The 22,009-nt window shown below is 40.7% G+C and overlaps 1 protein-coding gene across 5 annotated transcripts in view; it reads right to left on the bottom strand.

Annotated features, from left to right (window-relative positions):
* The window catches only part of OSBPL6 (oxysterol binding protein like 6), an 85,703-nt gene extending 65,039 nt beyond the window's left edge, over positions 1-20,664 (bottom strand). For 4 of the 5 annotated variants that reach the window (XM_008687188.2, XM_040643427.1, XM_040643426.1 and 1 more), the window contains exons 1-2: positions 20,415-20,663; positions 108-200 (exon numbers count right to left, since the gene is read on the bottom strand). In XM_008687188.2, coding sequence (XP_008685410.1) covers positions 108-200; positions 20,415-20,516 — 195 coding nt within the window. In that variant the 5' untranslated portion in view covers positions 20,517-20,663. Of the gene's footprint in view, positions 1-107; positions 201-20,414 lie in introns of all 5 variants that reach the window. The other variant, XM_008687184.2, reaches the window with a different exon arrangement.
* Positions 20,665-22,009: the final 1,345 nt, after the last annotated feature.

Consider the following 22,009-nt stretch of genomic DNA (forward strand, 5'->3'; position numbering starts at 1 on the left):
GGAATCACAGCTACCTTAGGGGAGTCAGGTGGAAGACCTGTTTACAGTTCCGCTGGTCCCAGAGCAGGCATCACGCCATCTGAGAAACACCACATCCCGTCACTGACCTTGGAGAGGGGGACCGGCTCTGGTTCTAGCAACTGCCGACTGACAGAGGGCTCGGTGCTGGAGGAAGCAGTCCTCTCCAGTACGTGGATACTCTGAAAATAGATGGAAATGCAGCCCAGGATTAGACAACCCATTTTTCATGCGATGGACCTGGGGGTGAGATCACAGAGATCACAGTGAGACCAGTGAGCCATGTGAACAATGGCAAGTTCCTGAGGGAGACCAAAGGCAGCAGGAACAGTCAGAAACATGTCAGCCAGGATTTGGTTTTCCCCTCTTCTACATATGCGGTTCGGCTGCCGCCGCCACAGTACTGCTTTCAGGCTCGGAGAAAAGGTCAGAGATCACACGGATTGCAAAAACCACAGAGCATGTCTCAACATATTTATAACTTTATGAGAATGTATATCTACCACTTAGGCAATTAGCTTTACATAAAAATATTTGCTTACCTCTCCAAGGGCAACAGACAAAAAGGAAGGTCTGTATCAAAAAAGCCCAGAGCCCTAATACCACTTCAGTCTCTAGAGTTTCTTATAATCCTTAGGAAATAATTATAATTGTAATATCTTGTAATAATTTTTAAATGCACAAAGAAAACAATACATCAGATACAATGAACAGTAGATGTGTTCTACAGACTATAAAAAGCACTCACAGATCAGTAAGTAACATTCCAACAGAAAAATAGGCGAAGTACATGAACAGGCAACTCATGCAGAACATTTGGAAAGATGTTCAACCTCAACTTCAGAAGTATTCAAAGAAATGAAACCAAAATAATAATGATTTTTTTTAAACCATCAGATTCAAGAATGGATCAGCTGGGGAAAAGGGAGTATAAATTGGGTATAACCTTTATAAAGAGGAGCCATTTTATTATGAAGTCTTTGGAAAAAGAAGAACATGCCTCATTGACCCAGCAATCCCACAGCTAAATCTTTACCCTAAGGAAATCAGACTGGTATACAAAGATATAAGGACAGATAGTTTATTATTTTATTATAGTAAAAATAACTAATACATATGACTTATAAGGGGATTCCATGCAGTGATCTGAAATGACAATATGGATATATATTCATTGACATGGAAAAACTACCCACATGATGCTCTGTCAACTGAAAAACCAGGCTCTAAAGAGTATGCAGAATATGATGACACTATACATATAATCGAAACATATTCCATCATGCTAACAGTAGCTACAGGAAGGTGGTAGGGTTATAGGGGATTTTTAACTTTTTCTTAATATTTTCATTTTTTAGTGTAATAAGTAGGTATTACTTGTATATTTGGGAAAAATTAAATATTTTCTGTGGGGGAATAAACTTGAAAGACATCAAAGAAATAACTCCATGGAGTTAATATTTAGGTATAGGCTGAAAATGAAATGTAACATTTTTACTCTAGTTAGAACATTTCATTGGTTCAACAGACAAGATAAGCACTACATTTACTTATTGAGGACTCTCTTTTTGATATCTTGCTGGAAAACTATTAGATTAATATTTGCTTTTTCAAGAAGAAAATTACACTTTGACCTGAGAAAATTATTCTAATTTCTTGGTAAGTTTTAAGCTTTTGGTTATTTCTTTTACTTTGAAAATAAAGGGTCCAGTCATAGATTTTTAAAATCCTACCCAAATGTATTTTTAAAGTCATTTATTAGAAAGAGAATCATTATAGTTAAAAGTTTATGAATTGCTCCCATTTCTCCAATTTGTGAGGAAACAGAAGAAATAAGAACAGATATTTTGGGGCCAAATATAAAGTTGGTCAGGGATTAGCAAGAATTCCTAATCTGACAGCTATAGTGTCCAAGAACAAATTAAGTATTAACTGCGACTCTGCTCTTTCCATTCCCGGATTTACCCAAATTAGTAGAGAAAAATGATAAATGTAGCTGAGTATTCATATGTGTGCCAGTGCCTTTTGTACGATAGTCAAAAGCAAAGGCATTTTTGGAGAAAGGGGAACCCTCTTACGCTGTTGATGGAAATGCAAGCTGGTACAGCCACTCTGGAAAATAGTGTGGAGATTCCTCAAAAAGTTGAAAATAGAGCTACTCTATGACCCAGGAATTGTACTACTAGGTATTTATCCCAAAGATACAAATGTAGTGATCCGAAGGGGCACCTGCACCCCAATGTTGATAGCAGCAATGTCCACAATAGCCAAACTATGGAAAGAGCCCAGATGCCATTGACAGATGAATGGATAAAGAAAATGTGGTATGTATGTACACAATGGAATATTACTCAGCCATCAAAAAATGAAATCTTGCCATTTGTAACAACATGGATGGAACTAGAGGGTATTATGCTAAGTGAAATAAGTCAATCAGAGAAAGACAATTATCATATGATTTCACTCCTATGTGGAATTTAAGAAACAAAACAGAGGAGTATAGGGGCAGGGAGGAAAAAATAAAACAAGACCAAATCAGAGAGGGAGACAAACCATAAGAGACTCTTAATCATAGGAAACAAGCTGAGGGTTGCTGGAGGGGAGGGGGATGAGGCGGTGGGGTAACTGGGTGATGGGCATTAAGGAGGGCACATGATATAATGAGCCCTGGGTGTTATATAAGGCTAATGAATCACTGACCTCTACCTCTGAAACTAGTAATACACTATATGTTAATTAATTGAATTTAGGTTTAAAAAAATGGAAAAAAAGGGGCGACTGGGTGGCTCAGTCGTTAAGCATCTGCCTTCAGCTCACGGCGTGATCCCAGAGTCCTGGGATCGAGCCCCACATCGGGCTCCTCGGCTGGGAGCCTGCTTCTTCCTCTCCCACTCCCCCTGCTTGTGTTCTCTCTCTCGCTGGCTGTCTCTCTGTCAAATAAATAAATAAAATCTTTAAAAAAAAAATGAAAAAAAAAGGTAAAAAATTTCCTTACCCCACATAATGCAAAATTTATTTCTGGGAGAAGGAAATACACTAACCCAGAAATATTCCATGAAATTAACTGTCTGGTAAATTTGTGGGAGGGGAAAAAAACCTTTTTACAGTTATTAAATAGAAGAGCTGAAAGAAGTTCTATTCTAAAGTCAATAGACTAAAATCGAGCCATCATGGTGCAGTGTGGGGTAGTGCAGAGAGTGTCAGTCAAGGCAGGTGGTTAGGAAGTTGAATTATCTCTGGCATCTTTTCCAAACTACACATATCATCCCACACATAGATTCTGATGGTCCCCCCAGGGAAAATCTCCCACCGTCTTCACCCCAGAAAGGAACACTGCTACTGTTGGGCAGGAATCATTAGATCTGCTAAAAGGATGAGAAATGAGCAAAATGAGAAAAACCGCTGGCCTACAGTCAGATGAAACAAGAACTGAACTTGGGTTCTGACACATACTAAGTACTTGTTTGGGGCTATTAGTTAATTTAATTTCTCTCCACATCTATTTCCTGTCTTCAGGAAAAGGAGAGAATAGTAAGAGCTAACTTACAAGTTTAATGTAAATGTTAAGTGAGATATATGATTGTGATATTAAATAAACGTTAGTGGAAACTGAATTATATTGTGCCATTTATAACTATGATATTTTATCAAATAAATATGTCAGACTCTATCCACTGTTTTCATTTTACCTTAAAAAAAAAAAAAAGCAAAGGCGTTTTACGGAGGTAAAAACTGGTGGTATGTGCTCAGATCTTTAACAGACAAGAAGGGAGCAAAGGACCCAGAACTTGCATTATTTGTTTGCTCATGTTGGCACTTTGGATAGGATCCTATTCAAAACATAACAGCTACATTTAAAATTTAGATGTATTCTGAGATCACATAATTAGAAACTAAAATGAGAATTTTGTTGTTGAAACAAAAACATTATTACCTTTTTCTGGGAGGTAATTGTCCCTCCTCCCAAATTTCATGTTCTTTCTTATGCTTTAAAATGACAAAGCTAATATATGCTCATTATAAAAGATTCAAAATACAACATAGAAAATAGAAAAGGAAAGGTCAAACCTCCCACTCATCGTTCCACACCCCCAGCTTCTGGAGCAGTGACTCTCAGAAGGTAGCCCATGAACCAAAGACCAAATAAGGCTGAACAAATTTTTGCAAACCCGCATCTTAAACCTGTTCCATTTGGCTACTGCTTTTACTTCTCTAAATTGTCCAGTGAAATATATTTGGCTCAAGCATCTCTTTAAGGGCCCTCGTCTACCCTCATCCTTGAGGGTTGCTGGGCAACAGAACATACACACATCGACCCCCTGCCCTGCCCCAGACAAATGGTAAGAAAAGCAAAACTTGGAAAGAAACTTGATCTTAGCAACTATGTAGCAGGAAATAAAGGATTAACTCAGGAATTTAGCCAGAGGAAGGAAACTAAACCTCTGATTTCCAAACCAAACCACAGACATAGAAGATCAATTAAGGATATTTAAAGTGTGATAAAAATGAGTTTTGTCTCTATAGATACCTGGGAATATTTAAAATGTTGCCAGGATTTTGTGAATCAAAAGGCTTAGGGACCAAACCATGAAGAGTCTACAAAATACTTACTGCAGTATCTGTGACAAATAACACAATGTTAGCTTTTTTCCACCTGGTTTTACAAAACAGTTTATATTATAGAAGAAAAGAGGTTCGTTTATTTCAAACATAGTACAATATAGCACACATTCAAGCTGAGTGAAAAATACAAGCTCCAAATGTTCATTTGCCAAGTCACAGATAATCATAAAAAGTTTACTAAGAAACTGTAAATAAATGAATATTTTATTATCACAAATGTATGTATATATTTTACTAAAAAATGAAAGCAAAACTGTTAAAACTACCAGGTGATACTCATTATTATAAATGTAGCTAGCTTCAAAAAATAAGCTATTTCATTTAAACTCCGTAATGATAATGCAGGAGCCAAAGGCTCTTATGCAAACTTGCGCGGTCTTACGTATTATTAGAACCTATTACTGTCTATCCAACTATTTATTATCCAGTCCTAAAAAAGTTATCCACTACCTTAAGAACTGCCTTCACACTGATGGTGTTTAAAGCCAAAAGCATAACCCTGAGGTTATTTAATCATACACATAACCATTCATTATTTGTTTTGATTCCTTGTTTTGTTTGTTTTTGTTCTTTTTTAAAGGGGGGCAGGGGCAGAGAGAGAATCTTAAGCAGGCTCCACGTCCAGCTCAGGGCCCAGTGTGGGGCCTGATCTCACAACCCTGAGATCATGATCTGAGCCAAAATCAAGAATCAGACACTTAAGTGACTGAGCCACGCATTCACACTTTGTAATGAAATATCTAAATACTTGAATGCTATATTTTCAATATCGGCGAATAAAAAGAAGACAGTTTTCAAACTTCACCAGACTCAGCCTTGGACTCTAGTTAGATTGAAGGTAAAGACCAGCTCATCTTCACCTTGGCATCCCACCTCCTCTACTGCCAACCCACCCTTAGCACAAGACCCTGCACACGGTGGCCAGTCAAAAATTTCTGGAGTTTTTCAGTGAGTGCTGATTAGTTTGTAGAGACCCTTAGCAATCATTGACACATGGTTAGACATACAACTGCCTTCTAGCTTCATACTGGAACTATTAAAAAAAATCACAGCTCCAATAGGATAGAGCTTTTGAAAACATTTAAAGAACTTAACTTGTAAAAGTGAAACATCCAGTGGATTAATCACAGGGCTCTTGTTTCGTAGACTTAAAGTTAATGGCTGGGTCAAATCTAATGTGGCAACACCTTCAGTAACAAAAATGAATCCATTTCACAAGGTTTCCTTTAAGATCATAATCTGTGCTATACTTTTGTGTTCTTTTCTTCACCAATTGGCTATTATCATATTCTTTCACGGTGACGTGGAAACATATGCCAAATATCTTCAAGGTGCTATACATATTATATAAGCAGGTTAAATAAAGGATTACATAAACCTGTTAATTATTCTTCTAAAATCAAGTTTCCTTTCAAATACTAAAATTACAACTTTTCAGGTCAGTGGTTTTTTTTTTTCCCTAAGACGTTTTTTTTTAGAGCAGTTTTAAGTTCACAGCAAAACTGAGAAGAAAGTTCAGAGATTTCCCACATGCCACTGGCCCCCACAGAGGCATAGTCTCCCCCCATTATCAGTGTGCCCCACTGGAGTGGTACATTTGTGACAGCGATGAACCCAGCTGCGTTACAGGTCAGTTTTATAAGGAACTCAGAGAAAACGGATGCGTATTTAGCATAAAGCCAGGGCTCTAGGACACACGTGTCACTACAGCTTTTTGATTTCGTAAGAGTTCATGTGGTGCAACTCCCACGGAGGGGGAACGTGATTCCCAAAATGCGGGCACACAAGATCCGCTGAACGGGTCTGCGAGTTTGTGAGGTCTGTCTTTATTCTCATCGCATTTCAAAGACATACAGGAACTGCTGTGACTATTTCGGGCTGTGGCTACAAATTTCTGCAAAGACTCGCTTTTCATACAAATTTAGGACAGTGATAAGGAGAACGGGCCCACGGCTCTCTGAACGTTACCGCCACTGAAACCGTTCATCGGATGATCACACCTAAGCTGCTTTGATATTTGTGAATTATGTAAAATATTTTCAAAGAAAAATACCTAAGTTTATAAACTTCTAAAGTATTTTCTTCTCCAGGTTTTTGGCTGTGAGGCTTGTGTCTCCTCTAGTTACATCTAATTTTAACACGGCGACACTATTTCAGGGATGCTCATAACCTCCATGTGATAGCGCTGATGATAAGGGCGGAGGCGGCGGGCGGCGTTCGGTGTTCTCTGCATGCCCGTCTCTAGGCTTCACGTGGATTGTTTCATTCCATTTGCACAAAAAGCCTCTGAGTAATGACTATGACATTTATTTTACGGCTGATTGAACCGAGAGAGGCACAGAGGGGTTAAATTAATGACACGGAGTCAGTAAGTGTTGGACTTGGAATGTGAATCGGGATTTTACTCTGCGTCCAAGCTTTTAAGCACTGCCTTCTACTGAAATTAAAGCCAACGTTAAGTGGCAAAACAGCAGCAACTTCAAGCAGTGTATTCCCTCAAGATTAACTGAACGCATCAAAGGCCATCCTCGACCACAACCTTTTGTGGAAGCAGAGAGGCAGAAATGGGTAAAACAAAACAAAACAAAAAAGGATATAGCACTCTTCAAATATGGTGCAACCTTAAGGTTCGTTTCCAAGTCAAGAACTAAGAGCAAGCCAGCCAGCTTTTTCTTCAGGGATGCAGCGTCCGAAGCAGAGAAAAGAACATAAATTTGTAGTCACACAGATGAGCACATCAACCCTTGTACTGCTATTTACCACGTGACTTGGGCAAATCATGACCCTCTCTCAGCCTCAGTGTCCTTGAGCTGTAAAATGGGGATGGTCATGTCTACCTTAGAAGACACTGTAAGTCACAGAGCTGGCACCTAGTGGACACAATAGTGCTGCCAGGGCCTGGCATACCATGGGCATTTAGAAATGGGAGCTGACATTTCCACAGTAAATGCTCTATGAATAAATCTTTAAGAATCCCGTGTATTTTTACTGCCACAGAAACAGGTGTCCAAACACCTGGCCGGGGTAGGACATCTAAAGTGAAGAATCCATACCTGATATGACCAACCTAGTAGCAGCAGCACCTCGTGACCACAGCATCAGAACTCACCGAGGAAGCTGACAACGTGAGTGCAGACAGATGCCCGAGATGCCTGCTAGTGGTAGAGAGCAGGAGCACAGGGCGGTGATGCAGACCCCGCCCCCTTCTAAGCAGCAGAGGCATGTGGACGTGCCTGCTGTCTTCTTAATAACTCCCGCAAAGAAATATTATTATTATTATTATTATTATTATTATTATTATTACTATTATTGGAATAGCATAAAATGTTAAAATCACCAAAGCCAGAAGGCCATGCCTGAATAAACAGTAATTCTACTATTTTCTTTATAGTAATAATTGTCTTACTCTCACTGAAAGACGGCAGAATTGCATTAATAAAAAATCTCCATATAAGCACCACTGAAATGAATGAAAGTAGAAAATTTTAGAAATAGTGGCTGGGAAAATTCCACAAGGCACATCTGGGAAACCTGAAGGGAGATGTAGCAGTCCTCACAGTCTTGCCTCCTTCTGCGTAGAAACAGGAAACTTACTAAGAACCAATAGCCATGGCCCCACACTGAACTTGGCCTAAGGCTGGAAACAGTGCATCGTAAGAAATACCATCAGGATTTTTTTTTTCCATCAAGTGGTTCACTGATAGCCAAGAGTAGTTCAGCAGTCTTGACCATGAAGTGGTAAAAGGCATGTGAATAAACAGCTTTTTAACTTCCACGGTTGCCTTCAAGGAGCAGTAGAACCAGAACTTGCTGGTGGGTTTGCTTCTTTTTTTTTTTTTTTTTTTTAAGATTTTATTTATTTATTTGACAGAGATAGAGACAGCCAGCGAGAGAGGGAACACAAGCAGGGGGAGTGGGAGAGGAAGAAGCAGGCTCATAGTGGAGGAGCCTGATGTGGGGCTCGATCCCGGAACGCCGGGATCACGCCCTGAGCCGAAGGCAGACGCTTAACCGCTGTGCCACCCAGGCACCCCTGGTGGGTTTGCTTCTTACCTGTACTCTCAACACTCACAAACACGCTAACAAAATCACTGAAAACCCCAGCAACTTGGATCATACTTCACTGCAGCAATTATAAACCAACAGCAAATAACAGGGACAGAGACTAGGTCACTTCAAGAGCAAAGGCTCTGCAACATGCAGAGTTAATTTAAAAGACAGGACAGCAGTTATGTGTGACTTGAACAGAACAGTAAAGTCAAGATTACTTATAATTTTCCACAAGGCTACTCAAACGACCCAGAACAGACAAATGCTTTCAGTACGACAATCACTCACACGATCTTACTAACAATAAAAGCAAAAAAAAAAATAAAAATAAAAAATAAAAAAAATCCTATATGCATCTGTTTAACATTTATGTATGTGTACTTACAGCAGAGTTCATTTGATCACCTGCATGAACTCAAAGCAGATATATCTATGATTTGCCGGTATGTACCCATAAATATTTGCTGAATGAAAGAACAAACAAATTAAATTGCCGTGAGATAAATACAGGTAGGTAGTTAAGAGGAGAATTGGTAGGCCAGCTGCTGCATCAGCACCTCAAAGATGGTTTTAAAAACCTTGCTGCATTTTTCCCACATGGCATATCCTATATATTCATTTAATTTTAAATTTTTTACTTAAGGTGTTAAGGCTTACAATTTCATTATTAAAATGGCTGACATTTATATTTACTATATTCAAAATACCATTTTAAAGCTACATACACACATTAACTCACAAAATAGGACTCAAAAGATATGACATACTTTTTTTTTTTTTTTTTGCTATAGAAGTAATTAACATTCTTTGTAGAAATTGAGGGGGATGGATCAGAAAAGAAAAAAGAAATTAAAACTATCACACCAGCAACAAACTCTTTCAATATCTTGTTGCATTTGCTTTCAGCTTTTTTTCAATGCATATATACACTCAATTTAAAAAAAAGGAAAAAAATTTATTTTTTTGAGAGAGAGAGCACAAGGGGGAGGTGCAGAGGATAAGAGAGAGAGAGGATCTGAACCAGACTCCGTGCTGAGTGTGGAGCCCAACAGGGGGCTCAATTCCACAATCCAAAGATCATGACCTGAGCTGAAATCAAGAGTCGGACGCTTAATTGACTGCACTACCCAGATGCCCCTATATATGCTTAATCCTTTTTTTTTTTCTTTTAGAGGGAGAGAGAGAGAGAGAGAGAACACGAGCGGGGGCGGAAGGGGGTGGAGGGAGCAGGGAGCCCAATGTGGGGCTTGATCCCAAGACCCCAAGACCATGACCCGAGCACAAGGCAGACGCTTAACAGACGGAGCCACCCAGGTGCCCCTACACTTAATTCTTAAAAATAAAATTGGAATTATACTATATTTTCAACTTAATAACCAGTTTTCTTCAATTAACAATGTACAATTTTTCCACAGCATGAAACATTGTTCAAAAACATTTTTAGCGCAGTGCAATATTTCAGTGCATGACTATGAGATAGGTTATTTAAATAACTCCTTGTTGAACATTAAAAATACTTTCATAAATATCTTTGCACAGAAATCTTTACATGTATCTTTGGTGCATCCTCGGAATACATTTCTTAGAAGCTGAGTTACTGTGTTCTATGGGACGAACTTTTAAAAGACTTTAGATATGTACCACAAAATTTCCCTCCAGAAAAGCCAGATCAGTTAACATGCTCAGTTAGCAGTAGCGCAGGAGAATGTCCATTTCCCTGAAACCTCACGAACACTGGCTATTATCATTATTACAAAATCAGCTCTTAATCAGGATTTGAAGTCAAGAAGTCTGGTACTTTAAAGTATGCAACACGCATGGGGCTTTCCTTTACCTCTGTGACAGTATTTTACTTATAGCCTAGCCACTTTCAGTGGCTACGGGGCAAAGGGATGGTAACGTTTTTCTACTGGTCAAAATTGAAAATCAAATAAAGCAGTTTTGTAGAATTTATGGTCCTTGGAGATGATGTTTTTATAGTCCTTGAGAAACACCTATAAATGTATTCTGTAAGAGCGATGCTTTCCAAACCTGGGTGAGTAACAGTCTCCCAGGGAAGCTTCTGTAAATGACAGATTCCCAGGTCCCCTCGATGACCTATGAATGAGACCCTCTGGGGTTCACTAACTGATTATACTGCGGCTCTTTCCATTTGGTGTTACGCTGAACTGAACAGGCAGCGTTAATCTTGGGTCTGACAGACAAATTTGCTGCTCTAAAAATGCTACCCCAAACAAGCCAGCTCAAGTAGTAAGAGATAACTTCCTCAGTGAGAAACTGATAAAGCAGGCATACAGAACCAGAGGATTCTGCAAACGTAGCAGGGAAAGCAGCGGCCAGATTCTTTCTCCAATAATGTCACGTTCTGAATTACTCCTGGATAACGAGCATCGAGTGCCAGGTGGCAAATTTCTTTCCAGGGGTCTCCACTGCAGCACATTTGACAGGGACTGAATACACACTGTAAACACCAAGCAGCAGTGACAGTGATCTCCAAACGGTGGGGACAGTAAGACAACTACGGGGCTGCTCATTTCATTTCACAGGAAAGGCTGATCATAGTTTTCAATGAACAAACAAACGGTCAAAACTTCTCCATTACCAAGGCAATAGGGTGTATGTGCAAATACAGAGACTTCAGGAAAGCACGAAGAACATGATTTGCCTTTGGCAACAGTATTTCGTGATAAAAATTACTAACATGTTGGTCCATGTAGCACTGGGTTTATTGTTCCCCTGGCCAATGAGGACGTAAATGAATCAATGTTATCGCTGAGGGAGAAAAATGAGGTGGCAAAACATTACTCAGAAATAATTGACAAATGCTGCCTCACAAAGTTTGCTTCGCAGTGTACAGAAGGCCCTTCTCCTGGACATTGAGCTTGTCGAGCCTCACAATGAAGCAAACAGTGGTGCGGCCAAGAAGTGGGGCTCTGGAACCAGGTGTCCACAGAGCAAATCCTGTCTTAGTGGCTCATTAGCTGTGGGGAAGACATTCTGCCACTTTATGCCATAGTTTAGGTCTCTGAAAAAGGTGAAGGTCGTTCCAGCCTTCCACAGTGAGAGCTCATGAAAGATTAGCTGGTGCTGGTATTGTTCTGTTTATTCTTGAAATTGGCCTAATATTTAGATTTTTCAGAACACCCAATTTACACAATGCATCTAAAGCACAGAAGTTGGTCATAGTGGGGGGCGCCTGGGTGGCTCAGTCGTTAAGCATCTGCCTTCGGCTCAGGGCATGATCCCAGGGTCCTGGGATCGAGCCCCACATCAGGCTCCCTGCTGGGAGCCTGCTTCTTCCTCTCCCACTCCCCCTGCTTGTGTTCCCTCTCTCGCTGGCTGTCTCTCTCTCTCTGTCAAATAAATAAGTAAAATCTTTAAAAAAAAAAAAAAGAAGAAGAAGAAGAGGAAGAAGAAGTTGGTCATAATGCTTTTTTGCAAGCAATTCTTTTTTTCTTCCACATTGACATTGGTCCTAAGGCCTAAAAGTGAGGTCCCACTGGAAGCAGGTCGAGTTTAAACTGGAGGTCTGGTACTAAATCAGGAATGCTGGCTTTTTTTTTTCCTCTACAAACTAGAATGTTTTTGTTTGTGGTAACATTTTATTTTTCTCAACTCAAAGACGGAAATAGGTTTCGTATTCAGAAGATAGACACTGTACTTCAAAGCAGTGATCTGGTTCTTTCACTTAACAAAGCTATTTGAATTAGATGCTTCAGAGGTTTGACTGGAAAAGACATATTCCAATTCAGTCCATGTATATGCTGGGGATATTTTTATCAGCCTGTCTGTCCAAGAAGAAATGTTGTATGAAAACCCCATACATAAGGTATAGACATTGATGAGGAACTCTTCTACTTTCTGGGTTTTTAGGCACCTTCCTCACTTCTAATGAAAGCTGCATGTGTTGCAGATGCCGCTGACACCAGAACGGGGAGCTTATGTCGCCAGCCCAGGGTTCCAGGAGTCCCACACAATCATGGCTGGGGACAGCTTTCACTTGTCATCGGTGAACATTAATTGAATAGGCCATGGTTGGTCTCGGAATGTACTGCCGTTGATAATGTGCAGGAAACGTTTTTAGATACCCATGTAATTGAAAGCTTCTATTTGTTGTTGAAGATTGACTAGATACTAAATAAATATTTTATAAAAACTGGCAAGGGACGCCTGGGGGGCTCAGTCTATTAAGCGTCTGCCTTTGGCTCAGGTCATGATCTCAGAGTCCTGGGATCCGTTCTGGGAGGCGCGCTCCCTGCTCCGCAGGGAGTCTGCTTCTCCCTCTCCCTCTGCCCCTCCTGCCTGCTCCTGCTCACTCTCTCTGTCTCTGTATCTCTCTCTCAAAAAAATACATAAAATCTTAAAAAAAAAAAAACTGGCAAGAAGATTAACTACAAGCCTCTTATGACTTATTCATAATATAATTTTTTCCTTAAAAATTATTTATTTTATTATCTCTGAGCTTCAGTGAGCTTTAAAATCATTATGAGGAATGGTTAATACTTTTTTCTTTGATTTTTCATTAAACTAAAAAGATTGACTCATTGAAGCATTTGCAATGTCTAACCTGATAAAGCTATAACAATTCTAATTGTGTTTAATACTAATAATAGACACTATTATCTGGTAATTATGCATTGCAAATCCTAAATTCTTAGAGCAACAGTGTCTGATTTTCTGAAATGACCTGATAATGATACAAATAAAAATAAACAATGGCTCTAAATAGAGGCCTCACTTTTTAAATGCAGATCCTTGGCCCTAATCCCAGAACTCTACAGGTGGTCTCAGTCTTGTATATTGCAAAAAAAAAAAAAAAAAATCTCTAAAATATGTAAATGTAAGAGTAATTATCAAGACAAAAACAAAATCCAGTCAGCTGCTCATAACTTCAGCCTATCATATAATGTTACCATAAAATAAGTACTATGACTGGGAAATAGTAACTCCTGTTTAAAAATAAAGTTAATGGGGTAGCCAGTTGATAGGCATTAAGGAGGGTATGTGTTGTGATAAGCACTGGGTGTTATATGCAACTAATGAATCGTTGAACACTACACCAAAAACTAATGACTAACTATGTTGGCTAGCTGAACATAATTAAAAAAAAAAAGTTATGAATACATTAATTTGAAAAGATATATGCACCTCTATGTTCACTGCAGCATTATTTATAATAGCAAAGATATGGAAACAACCCAAGTGTCTATCGATAGATGAATGGATAAGGAAGATGTGGTATGTGTGTGTCTACATATATACATATATATAGACACATACACACGCACACAATCAGCCAAAAAAGGGAGGAGACTGTGCCATTTGAGACAACACGAATGAACCTAGAGGGTATTGTGCTAAGTGAAATAAATCAGATTGAGAAAGACAAATACCACATGATTTCACTCATAAGGGGGATCTTAAAAAAAAAACAACAACACACCAAACTCCAAATGAATAAACAAACAAAAAGCAGAATCAGACCTACAAATATACAGAACAAACTGATGGTTGCTAGAGGGGAGGGGGATGGGACGTTGGGTAAAGCGGGTGAAGGGGAGTGGGAGACACAGGCTTGCAGTTAGGGAATGAGTAAGTCACGGGGATAAAAGGCACAGCATAGGGACCAGAGTCAGTGATGTTTTAATAGCAATGTATGGGGACAGATGGTAGCCACAGCTGTGGCGAACGTAGCATCGTGTACAAAGTTGTGGAATCACTATGCTGTATATCCAAAACTAATGTAATGTTGTATGTCAACTATATTCGAATAAATGTTACCTCCCACCCCCACCAATATTTTTAACACCTATGCAGAATGCTCCCAACACTTTGCTTTTGTCTGACACCATTTCCTTCACAAGCCACGAACCCTTTATTTCATCATATAATCACTGCCAGCAGCCAGCAGAAAGGTCTGTGCTCTCAGCTCCTCTCGGCCGCCTTTGAATGATCCCTCTTCCACTCTCAAAATCCACTCTTCTTGGGAGACACAGAGCTCCCCACCACACTACTTTCTCTCTTTGTCATCTCCCAATCTCAGGACTATTTGTTCACAGCTACCAAGACCTCTGGAACCTGATTCCCAATCTTTCTCTCCATGCCGACTCCTCATTCATGTATTCACTCAGATATATTCTGTGCCATACCCTATGTGAAGTGCTGTGTAAGGTGCTAGGGATACATTACTGACGTTAATAAAATCCCTGTTTTCAGGGAGTTTACAGGTCAGTGACAGGCAACAGAGGAAGGGGATACGATGTGAACAGGTAAATATGTAACGTATCAGGTGGTGGTTAATGCTTTGAAGACAGATAAGATGTGAGTAGGCAATGCATGATGAGCGTATGCAGGGCAGAGAGGAGAAGGCTATCCAAAAAGGGTGCATTTGGAGAATGAATCAAGTATCTGAGCGAACCTGGGGATGCCTAGAGGAGAAGCAAGTTAGGCTAAAGGGGTCCAAAACACAAAGGCCCTGAGGTGGGAGCACAACTGGGAAAATGCTGGAGAGAACTAAGTGAAGGAGAACAAGGCAGGAAATGGGATCAGAGAGGTAGGCAGAACCAGAGGATGAATGACCTTGTAGACAATGGTCAGCAATTCAAGGATTATGTAGAGACAGAAGGGAACCAGTAGAGGGTTTGGATCAGAGAAGTGGCTTGTTCTGAGGTAGGTTTTGAAGGGATCACTCCGACCACTCTGTGAAAATGGCCTGTATGCCGGGCAAGGGACTTACAGGCAGGGAAACCAGGTAAAAGACTATGGCCATCGTCCGGGTGAGACACGATGGTAGCTCAGACCAGGGTGGAGGGGGAAGAGGTGGTAAACAGTGGTCAGACCCCAAGTACATCTGAAGGTAGAACCAACAGGATTCACTGAGGGTTTGGAAGCAGGTGTGAGAAGCTGTGTCAAGGATGACTCCTGGTGAAGTTTCTGGTTGTACCAAAAGAAAGGACAGACTTGCTGCTTACTAAGATAAGGAGGACTGGGAAGGAGTAGATTTGAGAGGGAAATGTTAAGTTTGAGATGCCTTCTTAATGTCCAAGTGGAAATCACCCTCGGTAACCTCAATATTACTGTGGTTGACTTGACATCCAGGATCAGGGCTGGCAATTCAAATGCTTCTGGGGCCAAGCAGGAAACATAAGTACAGAAGTACAATAAGGAAAGGTAGGGACTGTGGCCGATCAGAGGGTACATGCCCCATCTAAAGGGGAAGCCACTCCTAAGCCTGGTCTAGTGTTGCCCATTCAGAATCTGGGCTCCAGTGTACCTAAGTCTTCCCCCTTTTTTTTAAAGATTTTATTTATTTATTTGACAGAGCAAGAGAGGGAGAGAGAGAACACAAGCAGGGGGAGGGGCAGAGGACAAGGGAGAAACAGGCTCCCTGCTGAGTAGGGAGCCCAATGCAGTACTCCATCCCAGGACCCTGGGATCATGACTTGAGCCAAAGGCAGATGCTTAACCGACTGAGCCACCCAGGTGCCAAGATCTTCCAATTTCTTAAAAGAGAGAAGAATCTGGGTATTTAACAACCAAATCTTAGGAGAATTAAAAAAAAAAAACCACAATCTAATAGATTCTTGAAGTGCTCAGTTAAAGTTCTAACTGCAGGATTTATCAGTGTCCTTAATCTATTAATGTATATTGCAAAAAGAGATTGTGTTTAGCATTTCTCTTACTTGACAATAAAACTCTCTTTTCATGCAACATTTCAAGGGGAAAGCATTCTTCGGCACATACATTCGGAAATGCTGATTTATGTATAAGTCCTAGATGTCTTAATCACTTCCTTTATTTCCTTTCTGAAAAATTTAGGGCATATATTTCTTGCAGCTTATGAATCATAGTTGATCTCTCTCTCTGTTTCTGTGTCTGTCTCTTTCTCTCTCTCTCCCTTTCTCTCTCTCTCTCTCTCTCTCTCTCTCTCTCTCTCTCTCTCTCACACACACACACACACACAGAGCTAATTTTGTGAGATGTTCTAAGGTTGAGTATCAGTCTGCAATGAAATGTAAATGGAACAATTACTGAAGCCTTCCAACTTGTTAATACTAAGTGGAGTCCTGACCCTCTTGTGCTGATGAAGAAACACTTGGTGAAATCACAGGGGCACTGAACCACTTCATCTCCTAGCTCTTCTCTCTCCTTCACCTGTTGTGCTACAGAATTTGGCCACAGGAAAGATGGCCAACTACTACTATGCACTTGGCAGATGTTCTTTGTTTTACTTAATCCATGAGAAAGGAAGAGGAGAGAGGACAAGTAAATCTGGACTGGCAAGGTTGTAATAAGAAGACAAGACTAATACCATTGCAGATCTTTAACTATATCTTCTGGAACATATTAAAATATTTGAGGCGCAAGGCTTGTCCCTGAAGAATTAGAGTGTGTCGTCTGCTTAAAAGAGCTTACAAAACAGTTGAGGAGATCGGTACATAAAAAGATAAACCATATAGGGACGTCTGGGTGGCTCAGTCGGTTAAGCATCTGCCTTTGGCTCAGGTCATGATCCCAGGGTCTTGCAATTAAGTCTCACATGGCGCTCCCTGAGCAGCGGGGAGCCTGCTTCTCTCTCTGTCTGCCGCTCCCCCTGCTTGTGCTCACTTTCTCTCCCTCACTCTGACAAATAAAATATTTAAAAAAAAGATAAACAATACAAACATGTCAAACGCTGTCAGAAAGTTCTGTGAAAGTTCAGAGGAGGGAGAGGGCAAGATGGGGTTGAGTGGTCAGTGAAAATTCACAGGAGCCAGTCCTTGAAGCACAGGGAGGGACCAGGTGGAGCAAGAGTGGTGGGAATTCTGCGTAGGAAAGATGAGGGCAGAGACAGGGATAAGGCAGTTTTAGGCACAGCGCACAGACAAGACTGTACCGGGTGGGAGGAAAACGGGACGCTGAGGTTGGATCAGATCATGGAGGTCATGGGATACCACCTAAGGAAATCTGGCCTTAATTGTGTTGGTACACAAGAGTCTTTGACAGGTTGTGAGAATGAATCTACCGTATTAAGGAAATTCGATCTCACAAGGCCATAAGGGAGACAGTGAGGCCAGAGTACCGTGGAGGATGCTGAGATGAGGAGAGTCTGGGCTAGCGAGTCGACAGTGGAAACAGAAAGAAGTGGTCCCATTATGAAGAGGAAATAATCAATAAAAATTGTCCACGTACCGAATGTGGGAGAGTGAAATGAGAAAGGAATGGCTTTGACCCTGGGTCTGTGAGAGCATGATTATCCTGAGAGCAAATGGACTTATGTATTAATACTTACGTTTTAATTTAAGATGTAGTGGTACCTCTAAGTAGAAATGCCCAATCAGTTAATGAGTGATCTAGAACTAGAACTTGGGAAGGAAGCAAAGGATGTGCATTAAGGTATCAATGTATCCTCAGCTGTATGCAGGTCGTTTACTTATATGACCCATATATGAGAAAGGATGGGCTCCCTCTGCATCGATGTTCGTCAGGAGAACGGTAACATTCAAGGAAGACTAATTCATCACACTTTCTCCACATCCCTTCACTAGGAAAACAGTCACACAAAAAATAGGTGCAGATAAAAAAGCACTGCATCATAGGATATCACAGGATCACTCAAGATTTCTGATTTCCACAAGTCAATACCGGATGTTAGGAAGTGATGGAGATAGGGAGGGAAAAACAGAACTCTAATTGTTCTTTATTCTCTCCCCTGAGAGAGATGAACAGACACAAAACAGGAGGCAGGAAGGAACGGGAGGAGAAAGTATTTGGGAGAGTTTGAACCCACTGAGATAAACAGAAACTAAAGTTAACCCTCCTTAGAGAATAATGACCATTTGAACATTGTCTCCATTTACAGACACGCTACTTTATGTCATCACAAGACTTTCATTCACAAGCCAGCCAGGATCACATATTCTACCTTCCAACTCCCTCTGGGGACCGGGGGCTTGGTTTCTCCCTGTGGTTTTGCACAGCAGCCCGGAGCTCGGGGGCAACAGGCAGCTGCACAAGGCACGACAGATGTTCCCGTGGCCATCATCCGTTGTTTCCATTTGCCAGAATTCTCCAGGGTGACCCGGGTCGATCCCGTCCTTCCCTCAGCAGCTGGAAAGGCCAGGCTGCTTAAAATGTCTCTCAATTGAAATGCCCAGGGCAAAGGAAAAAGGGAGAAGCCGTAACAAGAAAGGACAGAGAGGCAGGTGAAAGATAAATTGAAATCGGAAACTTAGAAAGCAGCTCAGCATATAGTTGTAATTTAATATAAATGTGTTTTCATTCATGGTACTTCTACTTTCTTTTACTATATGAATGCAATGCAGTAAACATTATAACTGTGTGTAATCACAGATTTAGTTAATGATATAACTGCTTCTCATGAACAGAAGATGTCTTGTTTGAATTCTAGAACAAAGGACACCAGTGTCCAAAATACCGGTAGCAGAACTATCTGCCTGAGCATCTAGGAAAGATACACATGTAAGGATTCTCTGATTCCTACAGGTAACCTTGGAATCTTTTGCTAGAAATGGAAGAGGGAGTGCTGGGAGGGTCTGCCGACTGAGGCCGCCCTAAGGGAACACCCCAGCAGTGCATTCCCACCATCTAGAAGAATGAATTCACATCTGGATGGGCTGTCTCAAGAGCCACGTCTACACTATGGACTATGAAATAACTGATGTTCATACTTCTGGGAACTAGGCAATATACCTTGAACACATAAAAACACTGCAAGAATTACTTACTAAGCGAATGTTCCTCAAAAGGAACCTTTTTATAAAGAGTTAACTAAACCTGCTTCTTGTGAATTTCCAATTACACAACAAAGAAACCTATCACGAGATAATGTCATAATGGCCAATAGCAATACTCAGACATGTGCTGGGCAAAACCACCACCTGCTTTGACAATGAAGAAAATTCATAGAACAAACTTCCCCCCACAGCCCTGGCAGCTAGAACAGCCACGGAAGTAGTAACGAAGTAACTCTGTAAACAAAAATAATGGACAGAATTGACTCCACGGGATAATCAAACAAGAATTTATTTTCTCTACGGACTCTAAGCATTAGCAGAGCTCTCCCTGCCCTTAATTCTCTGATACTATGATTTTATTTGTATACTAATTCCTGAATCTGACTGTCACCAAGTTCCATGAAACACCCAACAGAAAGAAGTTAGTGCTGGGCAGGCCAGTGAGAGACCTGAAGGCTCACATCCCTTTCCCCCTCCAGGAATAAAGAGAGAGAGCAGAGTTCAAGTTCCTGAAGTTGCTACCCCTCTTCAGGTGCACAATGAGGAGAAAAGCAGGGTTTCCTCTAGCCACCCTTCCTGGGGTCTACACTCGAGAAAAAGGATCCTAGGGGCACCTGGGTGGCTCAGTCGTTAAGCATCTGCCTTTGGCTCAGGGCATGATCCCGGAGTTCTGGGATCGAGCCCCACATCAGGCTCCTCCGCTGGGAGCCTGCTTCTTCCTCTCCCACTCCCCCTGCTTGTGTTCCCTCTCTCGCTGGCTGTCTCTCTCTCTGTCAAATAAACAAATAAATCTTAAAAAAAAAAAAAAGAAAAAGAATCCTAAATAATGGAAAAACAAGAGCAGGAACTTCATGGCATAGTGACTTTTCCTGTGGAGTTAAAATCTTCACAACAAGATTTCAGGATTAAGTAGCAAGCAAGCTGATCATATCCTAATGGTACTGTATTTGCAGAAAATAACAAATGTACTTGGTACTATTCTCTTACCTGCCGACTGTCCCTATGCGAGGATGTTGAAGAAGAGGCACTTCTATGGGTCGGAGTGGAGGTTTTATGAGCAGGGGATATGCCCTTCTCGTCTGAACTCATAGCTGCAGTTAGAGTCTAGATGTATGTGCTTAAGACCATCCCAATTGTGTCTCAAATTTGCAGACAAAGAAGTAGATGATTTTTCAGCTTTAGTTCCATTTCATGAATCAGGCTTGACCAGAAAAGAGAAGGCAAATATTGAAGGTGTCCAAAATACCTAAAAGCAAAACAAACAAAAACCTCATGTAATTAAAATACAAATAAAAAATCATTATAGTTAGAAAAAAATACCAAAATGTTAATGAGAGAAAGAACTCTGACATATAAGGAAACATTATTTCTTCCTCTAGATTTTAAGGTGGAGGCTAAAAATGTTAATATGAAATAAATGTCAACAAGGAAAATGGAAAGAAACCATATGTTAAAGTCATATTGTTCCCTCACATTCTCTTTGTTTAAAGCAGATTACAATGTTATGTTCTGGACCCTCATGCCAAAGTACATCAGTTCCCTCCCCTGGAAGTTAAATTCCCTGCCCAATGGCTTATAATAAGAGCTCAGCCCATATCTGTCTTCAGTTGAGTTCAGTCAAGTCACGTATGTGATGGTTAAATCCAACACAAAACAGACACAAAGGGCAAAAGGGTTCATGCATTCTCTGTATTGTGTGATCAAGCATTTAGGAAAGATCAAGAATACACTTGCCCACAGTTATTTCCATCTCAAGACCACGGCATACCTACATATGATTCTCAAGTCAATGACCAACAGGCTCTCAAGAATCTACAGATGGATGGGCCTGTCTGAAACTGGGTTAATGCTTGGAATTGCTTCATTTAGCTATAGCCAAGAGCCACTTCATTTCTCACCTGGATTCATGTAAGCAAAGCCTGCATTGTAAGTACTAGGACCAAAAACTTGTGCCTGAGAGAAGCATTGTTAACTGGCAATACAGGTCGCTAAAAAAATTTTTTTAAAGGTAAGCATGATAGTGTAAGATAAGAAGCTTACCCAACAATCTGTGACCCACAAGACTGACCACTAAAGCAGTTTCCTTTTCCAAGAAGACAGAGGACCAAATTCTAGCCCCCATCTCAATGATAATACTCCTTGAAGGAAGCAAAGGACACTTGGGTACGTACTATAGCACGGGTCGGAAAAAAAAGCTCCTGGCAATGATCAGAAAGCAATCTTAAGGCTAAAGAAAAGTGAGACCTGAAATTCAGTCCAGAAGACAAGACGGTCAATCAAAAAATCAAAAAAGAATAAAGATGGAGGAAGATACATGGCGAGAGGAACTCACTAGATCTGGAGGTCAGAGGTATCCCTGATCAAGTGGGTTTGAGCTGAGGTCTGAAGGACGAGCAGGAGTTAACCAGGTGCTTGGGTGTCCGGCTTGGCATGATGAAGGAATTAGTGCTGGCCATCATGATTAGAGTGGCATGATGGGTCAGAGAGAGGCAGAGGCCAGTCCCCATGGGGCCTTGTCAGCCGTGTTCAGCATTTCAATTTTTATCGTAAGCATAAGAAGCCATAAAGGAGTGTGGTCTAAC

Source organism: Ursus maritimus, unplaced genomic scaffold (genome assembly GCF_017311325.1).
Source record: "Ursus maritimus isolate PB19 unplaced genomic scaffold, ASM1731132v1 scaffold_1, whole genome shotgun sequence".
Lineage (NCBI taxonomy): Eukaryota > Metazoa > Chordata > Mammalia > Carnivora > Ursidae > Ursus > Ursus maritimus.